Consider the following 22,391-nt stretch of genomic DNA (forward strand, 5'->3'; position numbering starts at 1 on the left):
CAGTTGGGAGAGAGCCTATGAGGTCGATGCCCCATACCGCGAAAGGCCATGGGGAAGTCAACATGGTCAGCTCGGATGATGGAGCTCGGGGAACTGTGGCGAATCTCTGACATTTGTCGCATTTCTTCACGTACTCGAAAGAATCCGTTTTAATAGTTGGCCAGAAATATCCTTGGCGTATGATCTTCTTGGACAGGCTATGCCCCCCGGTGTGATCTCCGCAGAACCCTTCATGAATTTCTTCAATGATCTTCTTAGCTTCGGGCGGGGTTACGCACCGAAGTAACGGCATGGAATATCCCCTTCGGTATAGCTTTCCGTCCAAAATGGTGTAACGGGGAAGTTGATACATCAACTTTCGAGCCTGGTTCTGGTCTCTTGGAAGGACTCCGTTCTCGAGATATTCAACTATTGGGGTCATCTAGGTAGGTTCTGTTTCGATCATACACACATCTTCCTCCTCTGGATCATTAATGCTAGGTGCCGATAGGTGTTCTATGGGCACAATGTTCAGTTCTTCATTTTCAGCGGATGTGGCGAGCCAAGCTAAGGCATCTGCATTTGAGTTCCGCTCACGGGGAACCTGTTCGATTGTATAAAATTTGAAACACTCCAATGTAGATTTTTCCTTTTCCAAATAAGCTGCCATTCTTGTGCCGCGAGCCTGGTATTCTCCCAAGATTTGATTTACCACGAGCTGGGAATCACTGTAGCAATGTGTAGCTCTAGCCTTGAGCTCCTTTGCTATACGAAGTCCTGCGAGTAAAGCCTCGTATTCAGCCTCATTATTCGATGCTCTGAAACCAAATCTTAAGGCAGAATGAAATCTGCTCCCTGCGGGGGTAACCAAAATGACCCCTGGCCCCGCTCCATTTTCATTTGATGAGCCGTCGACGTAAAGTTTCCACAGCTCGTGGGCCAGGGTTATTACCTCGTCGTCGGCTATGCCAGTACATTCCACTATAAAGTCCGCCAACGCCTGTGCCTTAATGGTCGTTCTCGGGTGGTAGGTGATCTCGAACTTTCCGAGCTCAACATCCCATTTAAGAAGTCGACCTGAAGCTTCTGGTTTAGATAAGACTTGCCTAAGTGGTTGATCAGTCAGCACATGGATGGGGTGCGCCTGAAAGTAGGGGCGGAGTTTACGAGATGAATGAATTAAACTGAGCGCGAGTTTCTCCATCAATGGGTATCTTGACTCTGCCCCCAGTAATATTTTACTGATGTAGTAAACGGGTCTTTGCATCTTCTCTTCTTCTCGAACGAGCACTGCGCTTATTGCGTGTTCGGTGGTTGAAAGGTATAGGTACAGTATTTCTCCCGTTTCAGGTTTTGAAAGGACGGGTGGTTTCGCAAGGTGCTTTTTGAGCTCCTGAAAGGCCATCTCGCATCCCTTCGTCCATTCAAATTTCTTACCTCCTCTCAATAAGTTGAAAAATGGAAGACCACGGTCCGTAGATTTCGAGATGAATCTGCTTAGGGCTGCCATCCTGCCAGTCAAACTTTGGACATCTTTATGCCTTCGAGGTGAGGGCATGTCAATTAGGGCCTTGATCTTGTCGGGGTTAGCCTCGATTCCACGAGAGTTCACAATAAAGGCCAGAAATTTTCCTGAAGATACCCCAAAAGTGCACTTCTGAGGATTTAGCTTCATGTTATACTTTCGGAGCACGTCGAAGCACTCTTCGAGGTCATCAACATGGTTCTTGTTGAGTTGAGACTTGACAAGCATGTCATCAACATAAACCTCCATATTGTTCCCTATTTGTTCTGAAAACATCATGTTCACGAGCCGCTGGTATGTGGCCCCAGCATTCTTGAGCTCGAATGGCATGACATTATAGCAGTATAGCCCCTTATCCGTGATGAAGCTCGTATGTTCTTGGTCAGGGGCATGCATGGGAATCTGGTTATATCCAGAATAGGCATCCATGAAGGACATCAGGCCATGCCCCGCCGTGGCATCCACGAGCTGGTCAATCCTTGGCAACAGAAAACAGTCTTTCAGGCAAGCTTTGTTGAGGTCTGAATAGTCAATATAGGTCTGCCACGTCCCATTGGGTTTTGGGACCAATACCGGATTGGCTACCCAGTCAGGGTAAAAGGCATCCCTAATGAATCGGTTTGCCTTTAACCTGTCAACCTCCTCCTTTAGTGCTTTCTTTCTATCTTCGTCCAGCTGTCTTCGCTTTTGTTGCTTCGGGGGGAAGCTTTTGTCTATATTCAGTGCGTGGCTTGCTATACTCGGACTTATTCCCACCATGTCCGAGTGCGACCATGCGAAGACATCCTGGTTTTTCTTCAGAAAGCTAATTAATTGCTATTTTGTCTCATCTTGGAGGTGTTTTCCGACCTTCACCTTTTTCGAGGGATCGGTTTCCTCGAGCTAAATTTCTTCGAGCTCCTCTAAGGGTTCGAGGTCAACTTTCTCCTCAATCCTTGGATCAATCTCTTCGTCAATCTCTAAGACCGTTCCGTCTTTGTTTTGAATGATGGCGAGTGCTTGTGCGCTCGTCTGTTTCTTTCCTCTCAAGGAGATGTTGTAGCATTCCCTCCCTGCTAATTGATCTCCCTTCAATGTTCCGACTCCGCTAGGGGTTGGGAACTTAAGGGCCAGATGCCTTACTGATGAAACTGCCCCCAGCCCGACCAGGGCGGGTCTCCTGAGTAGCACATTGTAGGCTGATGGTAAGTCTACTACCACGAACTCCATCATCTTGGCTGCCGAGACTGGGTAGTCTCCCAAGGTCACGGGGAGCTCGATGGATCCCATGCAGGCGGTCCCTTCTCCTGAAAAGCCGTATAAAGTAGTTGCACACGCTTTCAGGTCGGGACCCTTTTATTGGCCAGCTGGAGAGTGATGACCAGAGGATCATGGTGAGGAAACTGGACATGGGACGCGTCATCCTCAGTGAAGGTTATTGGTTGTGTTTCAATCCTCTGGCTTTTTGGAGCCCTAGGTTCGGGTTCATAAGGAGACTCATCCCCAGTCTTTAGCTCGTTAACGTATCTCTTTTGGGAATTCCTGCCCACTCCTGCGGGATGAGGTCCTCCCGAGATGGTTATTACATCCTCTCCATCTATCGGCGGGGGCATATCTTCTTCCCGAGCTCGGGAATTATTGTTTTGTTCCATCGGAGGCGCAGCTACTCTCTGGCTCGCGGCCGCCTGACTAGTACTCTGGTTTTTGACATATTTCCGGAAGTAACCTCTCGAGATCAATCCTTCGATCTCGTCCTTCAGTTGTCGACATTCATCGGTTGTATGCCCGGTGTCTCTGTGAAATCGGCAATACTTACTGGAGTCCCTCTTGGATTTTTGATTCCTCATCGGGTCCGGACGCCTAAAGGGGACCTGGTTTTCATTAGCCAGGTATATGTTCTCCCGAGACTCATTGAGCTCGGTGTATACCCTATACACGGAGAAATATCTCTCCCCTTTCTTTTTCTTTGCTCCTTCGGCCTTGGGATTACTTCCTTCGTTCTTTTTTCTCTTGGAAGGGTTTCCCACAGCAGGCTTTGATGCTATTGGGTCCGCCGAGGTTGAGGCAGAGTTGATGTTTATCGTTGTAGTTTCGGGCTGGGAAGTCACATTAAGTGTCGACCTCGCTTCCTCTACATTGACAAACCTCTGCGCTCGTCTGTTAAACTCGGTTATGGACCTCACCGGTATTCTTTGCATATCGTCCCAGAGGGCGCTTCCTGGCATTACTCCGGCCTGGACAGCCATTAGGTGCCCACTGTCATCCACGTTCCGAGCTCGGGCGACTTCCAGATTAAACCTTGTTAAGTAACTTTTTAGTGTTTCGCCCGGCTGTTGTCGAACATTAGTTAAGGTTGATGCCTCTGGTCTGACCCCCATCATTGCTCTGAACTGCTTCTTAATGTCTTTAGACAACTGCTCCCAAGAAGTTATTGAGTGTCTCTTATATTTTTCGAACCAGCTTTTGGCAGGTCCTGTCAATGATGCTGGAAACAACATGCATCTTAGCTCGTAACCCACGTTACCGGCTCTCATTATGGTGTTGAACGTGCTCAGATGACTATACGGGTCGGTATTTCCTTCGAATGTTGGGACGTGAGGGATCCGAAACCCTTGAGGAAATGGAGTATTGGAAATATGGGGAGCAAAACGGTTCGAGCTCCTCGTCAGAGTCTTCATATCGATCATTCTCTTGCTCGTTTTTCAAAAGCCTAAAAGCCTTTTCAAGCTGGTCAATTCTTTCTTAGACTGGGTCCGCAAGAGGCACTGTCTGGAATCGGTTTTCATCTATCATAATCCCAGGCTCGCGTCTCCGCAAGGGATCTCTACGCCTATTCAAGCGATCCCTCAGGTCCGAATTTATTGGGTCACCATTACCCCGACTTTGATTTAGGCGTTCTCGTAGGTCGGGACGATTTCTGCGGTTTCCAGTATTCTTACGACCTCGGTCATGCTTGCTGACCGACCTGGTATCTCCAGATTCATCACTGGTAAAACTCGTCGCCTGGTTATTTCGTGATGGATTCTTTCCATGTCGCCTTGTCTCCCCCGTGCGAGACCGAGATGTTTGACTTTTTTCAGATGGAGCGCCTCTCCGCTCCTGGAAAGCCTCCCCGTTTCCTTGTCTTCCTCCCGCACGCCTTTCGCCCTGATCTCGAACTGGTTGAGCATTCCTGCGGGGGGGCGAAGGATATCTTATAGGTGATGGAGGGAACCGTATAGGCGACGGTGGCTGCCATCCATGTCGCAGCCTTGACGGTCCAGAATTTTCCCGAGATGGGTCGGTCGCATTTGGTGCGCTCCCAGGTATCTGAGTCCGAGCCTCTGTAGGGGTTCGGTTGTTCTCAGTTCCTGCAGGTACTTCCACAGGCGGGTTAGCCGGGGCCCGAGCCCGAGTACTCCTCTGAGGCCTAGGTGGAGCGGATGGCTCTGCTGGTGCCGGAGGTTGAGCCGGCCTCCTTGTGGCAGCATCTTTTCGTGGACGCCCATGAGGTCTACGGGGAGGAACGTGTACGTCCCTTGGAGGAGGGACTTGGTTTTCGCGCGGAGGCGGGGGATGAGCCACCTGCGCCTTTGCGGCTATCGTTGCCAACTCCTCATTCCGTTTGTTGGCCTCTGCCAACTGCTGCTTCAATTGCCGGTTTTCAAGTTCCACAATGGGAACATACCGCTCAGGATTGTAATACATATCCTCATCCCTTGGTGGAGCAGGTGGTCCCCGGGAATCGGAAGATCCACTTCTTTCTTCAACATCCGGGTTTTCCATTGGCTGTTTCCCGGGACGTCTTGGATAATTCTCTTCAAGTGTGTTCTGATTATTAGTGGCCATGACTTTTTCAGGAATGAATGCTTAAGGCTCTCAATGAAAGCACCAAACTGTTGACGCCGTTTTTCGTCAACAGTGAAAGAAGAGCACGTAAACAATAACTAGTAATGGCCAATAAAAATATGATAATACAAAACACGATTTTTTACGTAGTTCAGCAGTTAAATCTGCCTAGTCCACGAGTCTTTTTTATTAAGCTCAAGATGATCTCTGAAAATTCTTCAAGGATGAATTCTTCAGAGTTTTCTCTCAAGATTCATAAATTCTCTCCTTTACAATGGTGCATGATCTCTCTATTTATAGAGAAGATTGCCGAATACTATCCCACATATTTTGGGTAGTTACTCTTTTTGTGCAAATAAATCAAATGGCTTTAAATGCCTGTAATCCGATATAAAAGGAAACGTCCCCTGAAGACCAAGGGGCGTATAACTAATCAAATAATATCCCATGATTTTAGGGGATTTACAGTAACAAATGTAGACCACGTCTCTTATGGAAAACACTTGTAGATGTTCAAGATTATTATCATATATCTCCAAGGCCTTATTCTCCCAGGTCTCTCATCAACGTTTGAGCTAATGACATCTCCCGAGGTCACATGGCTTTCGAGATTGTACGCGCGTCAGGCTCGGAACCCCTGATCCGAGGTCATCCCTGAGGGTAGATGCATCTCGGGAGCTCCCCTTCGAGATTGTGTGGATTTCGAGGCTACCATATTCGAAGTCGTCCCAGCTTTGCAGGCTCGATGTCTAATCTTGAAACACACTTCAGACTTTACGAGTTCATTCGCTGCGAATCCAGCTTTCGAGGTCACATTTATCATGGCTCGAAATCTGGGTATAACAACTATATATAAGAGAATTACATAAACATTATTGATTAATATGAATATATATTTTATTAAAGTTAGATTAAATAATAAAAAAATACTATATTTATTTTTTAAATATAAATAATAAAAATTTTAATACAAATTAAGATTTCATATTATATATTATTATAATAATGATATTTTATAACATTTGAAGTTATATTAATATAATTATTAAATATATAATCTTGTATTATATATTATTATAATAACGATATTATTTTATAACATTTAAATTTATATTAATATAATTATTAAACATCTAGTCTTATATTAATATAATTAATACATATTTATTTTTAATTGATTTTAAAAATATATTCTGTTAAATATTTAGAATACTCTGTTAAACGGTTAAACTCAAAAATTTATGTTATCTATACACTTTTATATAGAATAGATATAAAAAAAATGTGTATGTAACATATTCTTGCTTTAACAATTTTTTTTTTTATAAACTTTAACAAAATATTACAAAATTATCTTTAAAATCAATTAAAAAAAAATACAGTAGACTAAATTTTTAATAATTATATTAATTTAAACATTATAAAATATCATTATTATCATAATATTTAATACAAAATGAGATATTTAATAATTATATTAAAATAAATTCAAATATTATAATAATATTCAATACATAATCCTAATTTCATTATTTTTGTTAGTTTCTACAAGTTAAATTTAAATTTTAAATTCAATATATATAAGTACTTAGAAATATTTAAATTTGATATTTTCTAAATTTTTAAATATATATATTTTAAAAAAAATTAGAGTTGATTGCTACTAATATTTTAAAAAGAAAAAAAAAACTTAATATTCTTATCCAACAAAAAATTAGATATTTTATAAAAAAAAATTGATTATTTTGTAAAATTTTGATTCTAGTTGAATTAAGTGATTAACAAATGTTAATAGATAAAATATAATTTTTAAATATATAATAAGTATTTTTAAAGAAGTATATGAGTATATATTATGCATATTTTAGAGTTTAAACATCCAATTTAGACGGATATGAAACAACTTTTTCTTAAAACTATGCATAATATTTTGGATATTTTTTTAATATGTTCATGTCATATATTATAATTAAATATTTTTTTATAATATATGATATTGTTTATTTATTTAATTAAAATTTATATGACAACTAGAAAAACATAAAAAAACTTAATACATTTTTTAAAATATTTATCTAGTATATATATATTAAATATTAAATAATTTATTGAGAGAGACTAGCAATTTTGATTTTAGAGGATATGTCATTTAATTTATAAGAATTAATAAGGGGCACTACTAGTGCTCAATACCACAAAGAGGTAGCATACTGTTATTGGTGCAATTCAATATCGGGTCCCACACATTTGAATTTAATAAATATTATGAGATATCGCTAACCAATTATAAGTGTCACCTCATGTAGTGTTGAACAGCTTAAAATGTCAAATAGCAACTCTTAATTTATAATTCTTAATTTATAGTGCTCTTGTTTGCCTTGAAACCAATTTAATAATTTTATTGTTCAATTAATTCTATTTTAATACCTTGTTTTTGGTATAAAAAAATTTGATAAAAATTTAATAATTTATTTCAAATTCTTTTTAGAATTGAATCTATTTAAAAAATATTTATAATTTTTTTTTCATTCAGAAGTACTGAAATTGATGAAAGGTACAATTTCTTACTATAATATATATTTCCTTTATGTTATTTTGCTTGGGGGAAAACAGAATTTGAAGGTACGTATATCACGATTAGATTATGTCTATGAATAGATAGAGACTATACTAGTAGTTGTATTTAAATTGAAACTATAGAAATTAACTTGTATGTATATATAAAATCTGAAACACTGATCTTATAAACATATGGCGCGAGAACATACCTACAAGAATGGGACGAATTTTGTGTACCGTCTTGTATTTACAACGATGACTTCCAATAGTGTTTTCACAAATTTGATCATCCGGACATAGCCTTGAATTCTCAACGCATTCATCTATATCTGGGTACATAAAATTAAATATATATTTTAAACAATGTATAGATAATATGGATTATTTATATATAATTAATGTTGCGTTTTGAAGCTTTAATATTACAGAATACATACCTTGGCAACCGGTTAAAAGATAAGGATTTCCACGATATCCCTCCTTGCACATACATTGAAGCCTCATTTTTTCAATAGAAGACTTGGCTCCTTCCAAATAGCAGTGGGAGTACTTTGGTTTCAAAGGTGACGTCATATTGGTATAATCATTAATGTATTCTAAGAAGTCCCAGTCTAGAGTCACTGGAACATAATCCAACAACTCTCGGACGACAGTGGAACTCGCATTAGATAACCAATCATTGTCTACCACGAACGCGTAACTACAATGGTTGGTCGGACCGATATTTATTTCGTAGCTTTCCAGGTAAGAGGGAAGAATTGTCTGGCAACAGTTCCTTCCATAACAGCTGCCATAGGAATTATTGTTATGACCATCTATTAAGGAAATTTTATTCATAGGAATACAGTCAGCTGAACATCCAACTGCCTGGAATCTCACGTCGTCAGGGCTGGAATCTATGTAGCCGAAGACATCACAACCCACCACCGTCAGTCTGTTCCGGCTCTCCGAGTAGGAAAACGGGCTCAGCGTCAGATTTGCCGGGCGGCGATTAGTTTGATTTGGGCTTTTCTTATTGTCTGAGCAGTTGAAGAAATTGATGGGGTTTTCTGTCAGTAGCGTCGTGTGGTTGATGGAAATCATTAGAACCTTCAACTCTGTTATTTGTTTGACAAAAGGTTTTGAGAACCAGAGACGTTTTTGCACAGGATTTCGAACCATTTGTTTAAGCAACAATCGGGGCCAATTCCGAAGGGGAATGGGATGTTCACATTGCCGCAGTACATCGGACAGTTGGGAGAGGGGTTGATCGTTGCTTTTTGAGTGTTGTGATTTGCTTGCGTATGGGAGATATTGATGGCCAGGCAAGTTATAAGGGTAGCAAGTAATAGCTTCATCACTTCCGATATCACCGCGTGTAATGGTTTTCGAAAGTTGAGAAAGGAGCCTAGTGTGTGACTTATTAAAAGTTAAAACATGGCAATATATATTGCGTGATAGAGTACTTCTGTTCTGTATTAAAGCTACTGATTAATTGGTAAACGTGGTTATTTAGTAAATAATAATAATTGTGATTCACATCATTATTTTACATAATAAACTAATACCGAAAGCACTCGTGCATTATTTTATTCGTCATTCATAATAGTATAGTACTATTCAGGCGGCTATGTACACACTACAGTGGCCCCTAATCTCCCCGTACACGTCATCCGATGTCATACACAGCATTGCAAGAGGGCAGTTATCGTTTTTGATAATATTTATCTGATTTTCTTTGGTAAGAGATTATTTTTATTCCAAATGTTGAAAATTAAGATGAATTTAGGAGAGAAATTGAAGACTTTGTTGAACACTAATGTTAATATGAGAGATAATATTATGATGGAAGAGACTTTTTTTTATAGAACTCAACTTGTATTTTTGGCTTGATACAAAATGATAGGACTATATCTTTATTTATAAGACTATGAATTTTTTTAGAAACACAATTAAATTATTAGTTATTAAATTATTCTAGATAATTCTCATCTACTAACTAAGAAGTAAGAGTTCTAGAATGTCGAAAACTCAACAACCTCTAATAAATACATGAACATTCTAGAAACTCTAGTAAATACTTAAAGACACTAGAAACTTTAGTAAATACATGGAAACTCTAGAAACTCTAAATTCATACAAATTCTAGAAACTAACAAAAATAAATCAAGTTTAATATTTCTACACCCTTCCTTAAACTTGATTTGTGACTCAAAGAATGCTTCGTAACTTGGCGAACATTTCTCCCTTGAGTGGCTTGGTGAAGATGTTTGCTGCTTGATCTTGAGACTTCACATACTCCAACCTCACTTCTTTTCTTCCAATGTATTCTCGTATGTAATGATAACGTGTGTTGATGTGCTTGTTTCTTTTGTGAAAGACAGGATTCTTTGCTAGTGCAAGTGCTGATTTGCTGTCAACACGAATCTCGATAGGCTCCTTTTGTGGCACATTCAAATCTTTCAGCAAGTTTCTTAGCCAAATAGCATGGCAAACACATGAAGTTGCAGCAACATATTCAGCTTCACAAGTTGATAGCGTGCTGACTGGTTGCTTCTTTAACATCCAAGTAAAAGCAGTGTTTCCCATGAAAACAAAAACTCGGTGGTGCTCTTTCTATCATCCAAGTCTCCACTCTAATAACTATCACTATACCCAACTATCTCATAATTGTTAAAAGATGAATAAAACAAGTCATAGTTGGTTGTACCTCATGATGTACCGAAGTATTCTCTTTGCAGTCTTAAAATGAGTTGTTGTTGGAGCTTCCATATAGCGACTAATGATTCCAACAACATAGAGAATATATGGCCTCGTACAAGTTAGGTAGCGCAAACTTCCAACAAGGGCTTTTGTAGAGAGTTGGATCCACCTTTTCTCCTTCGTCATGCTTTGACAACTTGATTCCACATTCCATCGGTGTGCCAACTGGATTAGAGTCATCCATCTTGAACTTCTTAAGCACTTCTCTAGCATAGCCTTCTTGAGTGATGAAAATATCTTTGTCTTCTTGCTTCAATTCAATGACGAGGTAATAAGACATTAGCCCATTGCCTATCATCTTAAACTCTTTCGCCATGTCTTTCCTGAACTCCTCAAACATAATTGGGTTGCTACCTATAAAGATCAAGTCATCTACATACAAGCATACAATCAAAATATCTTCATTTGTAACTTTGATATAAAGTGCATGCTCATATGGACACTTTGAAAAATTCTTGTCTTGAAAGTACTTGTCAATTTGTGTATTTCAGGCTCTCGGTGCTTGCTTTAGTCCATACAAAGATTTCTTTAACTTCAATACTTTATCTTCATGTCCTTTTACTTCATAGCCCAATGGTTGCTCAATGTAGACTTCTTCTTCGAGGAAACAATTCAAGAAAGCAGACTTTACATCCATTTGGTATATCTTCCATCTATTTTGGGCTGCCAAGGAAATAATTAATCTAACAATTTCAAGATGAGCAACAGGAGCAAATACCTCATCATAGTCAATTCCTTCTCTTTGACTATAGCCTTTTGCAACCAATCTTGCTTTGTATCTTTCCACGTCTCCATTGGCGTTCATTTTTGACTTGTAGACCAATTTTACTCCAATCGTCTTGTGTCCTTGTGGAAGCGTAGCTAGCTCCCATGTGTTGTTCTTCATGATTGAATTGATTTCTTCATCCATGATGTCTCTCCACTTCTTGCTTTATGTCGTTTCTTGGTAGCTTAGAGGTTCATAGCCACCAAATAGACACATAAGATAGATGTCATTTTGGTTTTCAGTTACCTCATTAAGCTCTTGTAGGCTTCTGAAGTGTGGCGTCTTCTCATTCAAATTTTCTCCTGATGAATCTTCATGTAAGTTTCCGGTTGGTGAGATCAGTGGAGTAGTAGGCTCTTGAGGTTCTTCTTCCATCCTTGGTTGTTCCACTTCTTCTTCCTCCTCAAAGTAAGGAAGAAAATCATACTTGTCTTCTTGTGTGTTCCAATCCCAATAATCTTCTTCATCGAACTCTACATCACGACTAATGAGAATCTTGCCGGTAATTGGGTTGTACAACTTTTAGCCTTTGGATCTTGAGTCATAGCCGATGAATACATACTTCTCACTTTTGTCATCAAGCTTGGTTCTCATCTCATCAGGCACATGAGCATAAGAAATACTTCCAAAGACTTTGAGGTGAGAAATTACGGGCTTTCTTCCACTCCATGCTTCTTGAGGTGTCTTCTCATACACACTTCTTATTGGAGAGCGATTTGCCAAGTAGACTGCACAAGCCACTGCTTCAGCCCAAGACTCCTTGGGCATTCTTTTGCTTTTGAGCATGCTACGAGCCATGTTGAGTATGCTTCGATTCTTCCTCTCTGCCACTCCGTTTTGTTGGGGGGATCTCGGCACCGTTAAGGGGCGACGAATTCCATTCTCTTCACAATACTTTTGGAACTCGTTTGATGTGAATTCTCCTCCTCGGACAGATATCATGGCCTTAATAGGAATACCACTTTCTTTCTCAACAAGAGCTTTGAACTTCTTAAAATTCTCAAACACTTCTGACTTCTCCTTTATGCAATAAGCCCATGTTTTTCTTGAAAAGTCATCCATGAAAAGGAGAAAGTATTTGCTCTTACCAAAAGAGTTTGGTTTTATTGGTCCACAGACATTAGTATGTTCGAGCGCGAGCGGCTTGGTGGCTCTTGAAGATGATCCCTTCGGGAAGCTCGTCCGAGATTGCATTCCAAGAAAACATCCTTCACAAATTTGATCTGGTTGGTTGATGCATGCAAGGCCTCTCACCATCTCCTTCTTCTCCAAAAGTTTGAGCTCGCCAAAATTAAGGTGTGCAAAGTGTAGATGCCAAAGCCATGATGAGTCATTATAGCAGGCCTTTAGGCATTTTGGAACATCATATTGAATATTCAAGAGGAAAATTCTATTCTTTGACATGGGCACCTTGGAAATCAATTTAATTTTATCATCTCTTAAGAAAAGGTTATTTTCTTTTAAGTGAATATCATAACCTTTCTCTAGCAATTGTCCCAAACTCAAAATATTGTTCTTCATGTTGGGCACAAAGTAAACGTTTGAGATGAATTGATGGCCTCCATTTTTCAAGCGTCTAAGAATTTTACCTTGTCTAAGAATTTTTCAAGCGTCTAAGAATTTTACCACTTCATTGAGCTCCACGAACATTCTCTTTGTCCACACATGTGATTGCTAGCACCGGTGTCAAGATACCATCTATTTTCTTGGCCTTCATCTTTGTCTTTGCAAGCTAGTAGCAATGTTCCTTCTTCTCCACCTTTGTCTTCGACGAAATTGACCTTTTCTTCAACCTTCCTTGATCTAAACTCGGAGGCATAGTGGCCGAACTTATTGCAATTGTAGCATTTGATGTGGGATTTATCATTCCTTGACCATGAGTTACCTCTTCCGCGTCCTCTTGTTGCTTGTGAATTTTGACTTCTTTCTCCATAATTGAAGTTGTTGAAGCCACCCCTTTCTTCTCTTCCTTGTCCACGACCACGTCCACGTCCGCTTCCTTGGTCATGTCCTCTTATTCTTTGATCTCTATTATTGCTGAAATTTTCTTCCTTCAAGTTGAGTTGTATTAATTGCTCCACCATCTCCTTTTGCTTCTTTTTCCTCTTTTGTTTCTCCTCATAGGTTTGTAAAGAACTCATGAGTTGCTCAACAGTCATAATTTCTAAATCTTTATTTTCATCAATGTTTGTAGCAATGTATTCGAAGGTTGGAGTTACAGTGCGAAGAATTTTCTCTATAACCTTCACTTCACTAATGTTTTCACCATTTCTTCTTAATTGATTGATAATTGCCAATACTCTAGCAAAATAATCAAAAATTGATTCAGATTCTTCCATCACTACAACAAATAACCCTTTCTACAACACAAGAATATAAATTTATTGAAAAATTATTATAATAACTAATAAGTAAAGTAAAAAAAATGGGTAATGAAAAAGAGTGAAATGAAATAAAAAGGCGGCATCTTTTCAGGGAAAGTCCGCTCAAAGTAAAACACATTATTTTTTTTTTATCTAACTTTAGAATAGTTTCAGTCACTTTTCCAAAAGTGAAAAAACCTCCTCATTTCCAATCTCATTCCAAACCCAGTTCTTCTTCCTCAACTCTGAAACACCCAAACCTAACCTTTGAGAGGGTGACATTCTCCTTCGTCTGTGCTCGATCTTCGACTTCCACGGCCACACCCCATCATCAAGGAGCTCTTCAACTCAAGCTACTAGAAACAAATAAATTTAGAAGGAAATGAGTGAAAAACCAAGCGTGGTTGTTAGCTTGAACTAGAAGAAGAAGATCAAGTGTGAGTACTACTTTCAGGGTTTGTTCATGGGCCTCTGCTTTCACTCAAGGAGCAAATTGAGAAGGTCAATTTTTTACTTTTTCTTTCTTTTCTTTCATCTGGCTATTCCTTTCCTTTATTTATTTAAATTTTTGGCTTAATTTAATGGAAATTTTGGGTGGTTGAGTTACTAGGTTGTTTATTGGGTTCTTGAAACATGTGAGGATTTTATCCAATAGCCAAAAACTGATAAATTTTTATTATCAGTTTGAGGAAGAAGAACACTGCTGCTTTTTCATCACTGATCAATGATTCATCATTAATGTTCTCTTTGTTAATTTTATTATTGCAACCATGATAATAGTGATCTCTATTTCTATGTTCAAATGTGGTGTGTTCTAGGCCTGAAGGATCCTAATCGGCCTTTTCCTGCTGGTATCGGTGATGCTGCGGGTGTTGGTCTTTTGAAGTGGCGGATGCAAAGCACTGATGAATCAATGGTGCCTTTAACAAGTAGGGTAAAATATTTTTAATATTTTTCTTTACAAAGTGTTGCATGTTCAGGTCGTTTACATGCCATTGTTTTGTTGCAGTTAACTATTGGCCCTCTGTTTCTGGTAATGAAACATATGTTAGCATCGAATATGAAGCTTCATCAATGTTTGATTTGTGGAATGTTGTGATCTTTGTACCTCTCCCTGCTCTTCGTGAGGCTCCAAATGTCAGACAAGTTGACGGTGAATGGAGGTGAGAAATTAATTTTCTTTTATCTTTTGCTTTCGAGCAATCAGTAGTAAATGAAAACAGGACATGTAACTGGTGTTCTTGTCTGAAATATTAAAAACTCTACATGTGGGTGTTTTGGGTTTGGTTCCTCTATTATTCGTGTAATGGTATATATCTTGTTCCTTGAGTCACCGCCATGTGCATCTTGTTACCTTGGGTTTTAAACTTTGCAAGTGGGTTCCTTTGTGAAATCAAATGGGTGATGTTGACATCATACTGTAGTAAATGATTTCATCTTTGTCATCTTGGTGTGATTAAACGAAGATCTTCAGTACTTCTCAAGTCTGACAACTGTGATTTAATGAGAAATTAATAATTTTATTAAATTAAATTCACTTAATATTTATGTTGGATTTTTGGTTTTCTTTTTAAGCTTTACAAAAAAAAACAATTGCATTAGTATTACTGTTATTTACACAAAATAGCAAACCATGTTCTAGGGTCCTCTTTTTTCTCAATGACGTGTCCGTAGCACATATTGAGGTATCATACATTGTCAATGAAATTTTAGGATATTTATCATATCATGACTAGCATTTTTGCTAAACTGTACTAGCTCTATGCTGTTGAAGGTCAGTATCCATTTGCATTGTTTATGAGTTGCACTATATTTTATTTGAGTTCCGTATCAATTTGCTTTTTTTATTGGTTGCAGGTTCGACCCAAGGAATTCTTTGTTGGAGTGGTCCATTCTACTAATTGACAACTCGAACCGAAGGTCTGAAATTGTTACTGCTGTTTTCCTTTTGAAACATAATAATTTATTTGATTTCAATTTAAGTGATAGTTATCTTGTATGATGAATCGTTTGCAGTGGATCAATGGAGTTTATTGTTCCCCCAACAGACTCATCTGTATTTTTCCTGATATCTGTGAACTTCTCTGCTACTAATACATTCAGTGACTTGAAGGTCTGTCCTTGTTTGACTTCAGTTGATTAGTGAATAATATTGTAAAGTTTGGCAAAAATACAGATCGATACTATTAGTAATTTTGCTGACTTTGAAATTCTCTTTTGCAGGCTGTGAATGTCTTGCCCCAGAAAGGTGGAGCTCCACCGAAGTTCGGTCAAAGAACACAGTGATGTAGGCTAAACTCGTATGTATAGAGTGTATTTGTGTTAATTGATGTTTGAGTCAATTTCTCTGTAAGTTTTGTTTTGTTTGACTGCTTAAACTGGTTTTATTAAATAAAACTAAGCTTTGCTTAACCTATGCATAATAACTGTTTGATGGAATGCTTCAGTGAGACATATGAGTAAATTGAGTTATTATTATAGCTTTTTTTTTAATCAGTTTTTTTTATGGGGTGTGTATAGATTATCAAGATGATGTATGATCCCTTCTGCCCACTCTAATCATGCACCTTTGCCTCTATGCATTACCGTTACTAGCCATTTATGTAGCAATAGAGGTGTAAGATATATAAATTATATACGTGTATGCCCTGCCCTGCCCTACCTGTATAATACATAATCAAGATGAAGAATATGCATTCTTGTTATTTCTTTCATCTTCACAAGTTAGGAAAAATGCATATCCTAATGATCATTAAATAATTATGTATTTATTCTCTATTTCTCTTTGTTACTTGTATACCTAATTATATCTTCTAACTAATTAATTAAAATTAAACTATCTTTTCTAATTAGTTTCTTCAAAAATTATTGATGCCTTCTTTTGTTGTATATAAGATCTCCCGTTTTAGTTTCTTAAAAAGGTGGTGCTTATTTTCCTTGGGTGTATTGTACTTTTCTTCTCCCTATTCCTTGATGTTGTGAGTAACTGTTATTAATTCAAGTCTTCTAGACAGGTTGCAGGTTGCTGCTTTACTAACAAGGAAGTCGATGCTCATATACACAATTACCCCAACTTGCCACCACAGTTAATTTGTCAGCTTCACAATGTGACTATGCATGTGAGTGCAATTGCTTTACCTCAGTTTTGTAAGTTGTTTATGCACTTCTTGTTCCTTGCATAATGTTTTGTTTCTATGGTGAATAGGCAGATGTGGTATAGTGGTTGCCTTATCATCATTGAGTGGTTATTACCTTTATCTTTATTTTTTCCTTAGTATAATTCATGTCTTACATGTGTATATATATAGATAAGTATTAAAACAGATTGTCATGAAATGATCAGTAAGTCTTGTAAAGCTGTAAAATTTTATTTGTGTTTTTCAATATCAAAAGTTCTCATTTTATTTATCATTGTTTTATGATAAATTGATGTGGTTTCAGGACTGGATTAAATTACTAAAAGAAACGGTGTTGCAATTTTAAAGTGTGGCCAACCTTAAAGGTTCTACCATTATAGGTGAGATTTTATTTCACATTCTTATAAGGATATTGATTAGTGTTATTATTTACTTTTAAGTTTTTTATTCTTTAGTTTCAGATACTCTTTAATTATCAACATTTGTTTATTATCAATGCTCTCCAACTAGATGAGATTAGATCACTACAGGTTGCTCAAAGCATTCATAAGAATTAATATGTTATTATTGTCAGTTTTATTGTCGATGAATAATATTGATTAATGCCCTGTATAGTATGTTTCAATATAATTGAAGGTTTGGGTTGATCATTATGAGCAGTGGTTCGTGTTTTCAATATAAGTGGCCTAGATTAACGTTTTATGAAGTAAATTATGAGGCCAAAGCTTATTGGTTAAAACATAATATAAATTATATCTTATGTTTAAACCTGTATCTTCAATATATTTGTCAACCTTCTGCATTTTTCATCCTTCAGCATTTTTCATTCTCAGTAATAGTCGATCATTTCAGATCAAGTAATAAAACTATCATATAAATATGTATTAACATAAATGTGTATGCATATATATATATGTGTGTGTGTGTGTGTGTGTGTATACATAAACCAACAAAAATGAAAAAACCCAATAGCTAGCCATTATAAAAAAGAATTATATAATTTATTTCTCTAACTTTGTACACTTGTTACATATTCAGTGATACTAGAATTCTACATGAGCGGAATGTATTTAGTATCATAATTTTTAAGATAAAAAGACTAATTATTGTAATTCTATTCATGAAACTAATAAAAAATATTTATATTATCTTGTTTTTCTTCAAGTTTAATTTGGTTTCTTTATGTTTGTAAGGAAAAAGTGTTTCTTCATAGCCTTGTGGACTAAGTTGAGGAGAAGAAGGAACCACCAAGAACTAGCCACAGTAAGACGTACAAATTCATAGATTTCCTTAGTAGTTTACGGTTTTTCATTTTCATTTTCATTTCTTAGGATGGCTATGAATTTGTGGGGCGTTTTATATAGTTTTAATCTATGTTTAGGGACTATAAAATTTCATTAAGGGGTTGTGAATGGTTTAATATGATAAGGCTTGAATCTGTCTTTTGCTTTCATTAGCCTTTTTATCTCCACTTTCTTATTGTATCTTTTGTCCAATGTTCTTTGTGTAGCTAGTTGCATATATAACTGTGTTGTTGAATTAATTATTTTTAATAAATCAGATATATTTTTATTTGTAGCTATGATATATGAATGAAATTTATTAGGTTACCATAATAATTATGATCATGCAATAGTTTTTGTTTTAGTGTGTTTTTGTCTCATCCCATTACACTCAGTTTAGCTCTTTTTTCTCTGTCCTGGACTGGTTTTTTCTCTGTCCTGGACTGGTTACATTTGTTGAGTTCATGCAAAAAAATTTCAAATTTCACAGCTGCAACTATTCTGTGAAAAAGTGATTATTTGTTAATCAAAATATCCAAAATGTATTGTTATGCTCAATATTTTTGTTTTCGAAATAGAGGTTTAACTAGTGGCTGAAATATACTTTATGTTGACGGTGAGAACTCGTCAACTAAGTTGAGTTGGAAAAATTATCAAATCTAGATCACTAATCGGAAAGCTGTAAAAACTTGAACAATAACTCAAGAACAATGATAGAACAATAATGAAGAATTCAGTCTTTCATTCACACTCAAGCCTCTGCTACAGTAAAATTTCCAACCCCCTTTCAGGTGGTCTTATAGTCCATTTTATAGTAGGCTCTAATGGCCTTAGGTACATAGTGGTCCAGGAGACCATAGGGTACATAAGTACTATGTTAGGGGAGTGGCTTCAGAGGTTGTGGTCGTACATCCAGCACAGGAGCAGGTGTCAGGAGAATGCCTCCACTACTTGTCTGTACCCATGTCTGATGAGTGGTGGCAGGCGTAGTGGCGCAGGAGGTAATGGTGTCGGCTCTGACCTATGGCCATAGACGTACAGACCATGACTCTTACCCCAGCAGTCTCATTGGCACTGGTATCCGTACTCAGTACTAGGTCGTACAAATGTGTCCCATTCGACTCGTGCTGGAGCCTCTAAGCATAGGGGTCTCAAGGTGTAAGGAATGGGACCTTGGGTATGTGTTATGGTCCCGGCGTGAGGTGGAGATCTTGGATCCTTGGCACGAGATGCCTGAAGCCTCCCGAGGTCACTCATGAGTCCGGTTGATAGGCATGTGGCCTTGGCGGACGTCTAAGGATGCGCGGCGAGACGCCCTCCTTGCGACCTCCTTGGTGACTCGGCTCCCTAGCTGCTCACGAGGCCCCTCTCCTCTTATGAGGCCACGCGAGGCCATGCTTGGGCGAGGCCATGCGAGGCTCTACTTGGCGAGGCCGTGCGGAGCCTTACTTGGCGAGGCCTTGCGAGGCCCTACTTGGCGAGGCCATGCGTGACGAGGCCATGTGAGGCCCTACTTGGCGAGGCCATGCAAGGCTCTACTTGACGAGGCCATGCGTGGCGAGGCCATACTCGGCGAGGCCGTACTTGGCGAGGCCATGCATGGCGAGGCCGTGCGAGGTCATACTTGGCGAGGCCATGCGAGGCCATACTGGGCGAGGCTACGCAAGGCCCTACTTGGCGAGGCCATGCGTGACGAGGCCATTCGAGGCCCTACTTGGTGAGGCCATGCGAGGCCCTACTTGGCGAGGCCGTGCGAGGCCATACTCGGCGAGGCCAGGCGAGGCCCAACTTGGCGAGGCCATGTGAGGCCCTACTTGGCGAGGCTACGCGAGGCCATATTACTTGGGCGAGGCCATGGGCGCGACGTCGAGAGGTTCTAGCGAGGCCACTTGATCACTTCGGCCTATGGCAAGGCGAGGCCATTTCGGCCTACGAGGCGAGGCCACCTGGGCCTATGGCGAGGCGGGGCCACTTGGTCACTTCGGCCTATGGCGAGGCAAGGCCACTTGGTCACTTCGGCCTATGGCGAGGTGAGGGCTCACAGGGGCACTCGGGTGCGCGCATAAGGACGCGAGGCGGGGCCTCGCGTGGGCAGATGGGTGCGCGCATAAGGGCGCGAGGCGGAGCCTCGCCTGGGCACTTGGATGCGGGTCACTGATGGCTGCGCGCCATGAGACCCTTGAGGCTTAGGCGGTACCCACTCAAGGCCAGGCCAGACCTTAGGTGAAATTTGAGCGTCTACACTTGCCCCCCAGTCTAGGAGAGGACCTTTAGGTACTCTTGTAGACTATTCACCTTGATTCTTATAAATAGGCCTTCATGCATGGCCTAATATTTTCACCTTACTTCCTTGGCTTAGTGCTTTGGAGAACCCTTCTTTTTTCAAGAGGCAAGAGGTTCAATCCTCCACAACCCAATTTTTTCCACAGTTTCATTTTTTTTTATTTTTTCACTTCATTTCATTCATTTTTTTTTTTATATGAGCTAGTTTTATGGTGTGTCTATTTTATGACTAACACATCTTTCTGGTTCATTCTTGCAGACGCGCATTTTCGACTCTTTGGTGCTTTTCGCTCCCCGACCTCCTTTGGACCACAACTTCGCTCTCTTAATCGCTTGAGGTATATTTTCTTTCCTTCTCCCTTTTATATATATATATATATATTTTTATCGGGTCCAAACTAGCAGTACTTGGGATGGGGTACATTAGTTTGAGCTTGTAGTGAGTTTGACCATATGCACGCCCCTCCTCTTTGTTTGTTTTTTTTTTTATATCCTGTAGCAGGCCATTTAGGGCATTTGCATCTAGAGGTATTAAGCCTATTCTTTTGTGTTTTGTAGCCTTCCCCTCGTTCATACGTGAGCCCCTTTTTGCTGTTGGGACGTGGTTTCATGGCCAGTGACGGCCCGTCCGATATACCCCCAAGGGCTGAGTTTATTGACCTGTCCTCAGACTCAGAGTCCCCTGAGGACAACCCTCACCAGGACTATGACTCCTTAAGGCAAGCTCGCATCCGCCACCTTGAGTGCATGGCCGAACTTAGGCGTAAAATTTGGGTGGTGGAGAGCGAAATTGACTCGGTGTCGAGAGGAGATGGAGGACTTTCACCCCCAGACCTTAGTAACCATATAGCGCGTCTTAGGACGACCCTTTTTGAATTGCGGTGGGAGTTAGAATTTATGGAGGGACACCTTCCGCTAGAAGCTCCCACTCCCTTCTCGCCTGATGACGGTCATGGGGCTGCTAGCTCCCCTCCCCAGCCCCTAGTCTCAGTTTATCCTAGCTTAGTGCTTCCGCCATCGCTCCCTCGATGGAAAACTCTTGCTTGGAAGAAGAAATGGAGGGTTAAGTGTTCTGCCTCTTCCTCACATCTTTCTTTTGATTTTGCAGATATGCCCCTCTACTGGCGTCCAGTCTAGTGTCACATGTGTCTCCAAACAAATTGAAGGAGATCGTGAAGCACTACCGTGTTGCTCCAGAATACGCCCTGTATGCTCCTCAGGAGGCCTGCCGGGCCGACCGCCCTGAGAAGGGTTTTGTGGCTTTGAGTGAGCAGATTTTGAAGGTGGGTGGCACCATTCCTTTGCACCCGTTTTTCGTGGCGATTCTCAACTACTTCGACTTGGCCCCTCTTCAACTGTCACCCAACAGTTGGTTGACTTTAAGTTGACTTTTCATTTGGTTCAAGGGAAACGTCAAACGCGCCCCGATGGCGCAAGAGGTGCATTCCTTGTATGACCTCATGGAAGTGCACAAGTCCAAGGGCTTTTACTACCTGCAGAAGGCCAACAACGAGATCCCCTTGATAGAGGGCTCAGTGTCCAACACAGGGCCTTGGAAACAAGACTTTTTCTGGGTAGAGGGTCCTCTCTCTGTTTGTGAAGACTTTCGCGCCGGCCCTAGTAAGTACCCTGGTCTTTCTTTTCTTCTTATTAGAACTTATTGTTTCGTACTCTTGCTTGTACTGACATTGGCGTGGATCATACAGGGAAATTTGCTGATCCTTCGGTCATTGGGCCGGAGGCGGAGGCCATAAAAAACCTCATTAATGCAGACTCCGCCCTGAAGAAGGCGGCAGTCCTATTTACTGTGGTGAACCTCAACCGCCACCAGCTGTCCCCGGTCTCTGACCCCAAGATCCTGTGGTCAGTTATTGGGTCTAAGAAGGCTATGGCTATGCCGGCTGAGCCGTCATTACACGACGGTGAGGCCGAGGAGGAGATGGAGGA

At 39.9% G+C, this 22,391-nt stretch overlaps 3 protein-coding genes and 1 long non-coding RNA gene across 4 annotated transcripts; 2 read left to right on the forward strand and 2 right to left on the reverse strand.

Moving 5' to 3' along the window:
- Positions 1-5,471: 5,471 nt before the first annotated feature.
- On the reverse strand, positions 5,472-9,435 carry LOC133816176 (wall-associated receptor kinase 2-like). Its single transcript, XM_062248814.1, has 3 exons — positions 8,308-9,435; positions 8,080-8,199; positions 5,472-6,157 (listed from the first exon to the last, which is right to left on the reverse strand). Exons 1-3 carry the CDS (start codon positions 9,029-9,031, stop codon positions 5,934-5,936), a joined length of 1,068 nt encoding a protein of 355 aa, XP_062104798.1. The 5' UTR covers positions 9,032-9,435; the 3' UTR covers positions 5,472-5,933.
- A 3,565-nt stretch (positions 9,436-13,000) lies between these two features.
- Positions 13,001-13,717, reverse strand: LOC133814515 (uncharacterized). Its single transcript, XM_062247463.1, has one exon. The coding sequence runs from the start codon at positions 13,715-13,717 to the stop codon at positions 13,001-13,003; it is 717 nt and encodes a 238-aa protein (XP_062103447.1).
- Positions 13,718-13,803: 86 nt separating this feature from the next.
- LOC133814516 (coatomer subunit delta-like) lies at positions 13,804-16,045 on the forward strand. Its single transcript, XM_062247464.1, has 6 exons — positions 13,804-13,807; positions 14,560-14,670; positions 14,751-14,904; positions 15,599-15,661; positions 15,758-15,854; positions 15,965-16,045. Exons 1-6 carry the CDS (start codon positions 13,804-13,806, stop codon positions 16,025-16,027), a joined length of 492 nt encoding a protein of 163 aa, XP_062103448.1. The 3' UTR covers positions 16,028-16,045.
- A 706-nt stretch (positions 16,046-16,751) lies between these two features.
- On the forward strand, positions 16,752-18,141 carry LOC133818221 (uncharacterized). Its single transcript, XR_009885831.1, has 3 exons — positions 16,752-16,860; positions 17,183-17,258; positions 18,072-18,141. It is a non-coding gene; the product is annotated as an uncharacterized LOC133818221 (long non-coding RNA).
- Positions 18,142-22,391: the final 4,250 nt, after the last annotated feature.

Source organism: Humulus lupulus, chromosome 2 (genome assembly GCF_963169125.1).
Source record: "Humulus lupulus chromosome 2, drHumLupu1.1, whole genome shotgun sequence".
In the NCBI taxonomy this organism is placed as follows: Eukaryota; Viridiplantae; Streptophyta; class Magnoliopsida; order Rosales; family Cannabaceae; genus Humulus; species Humulus lupulus.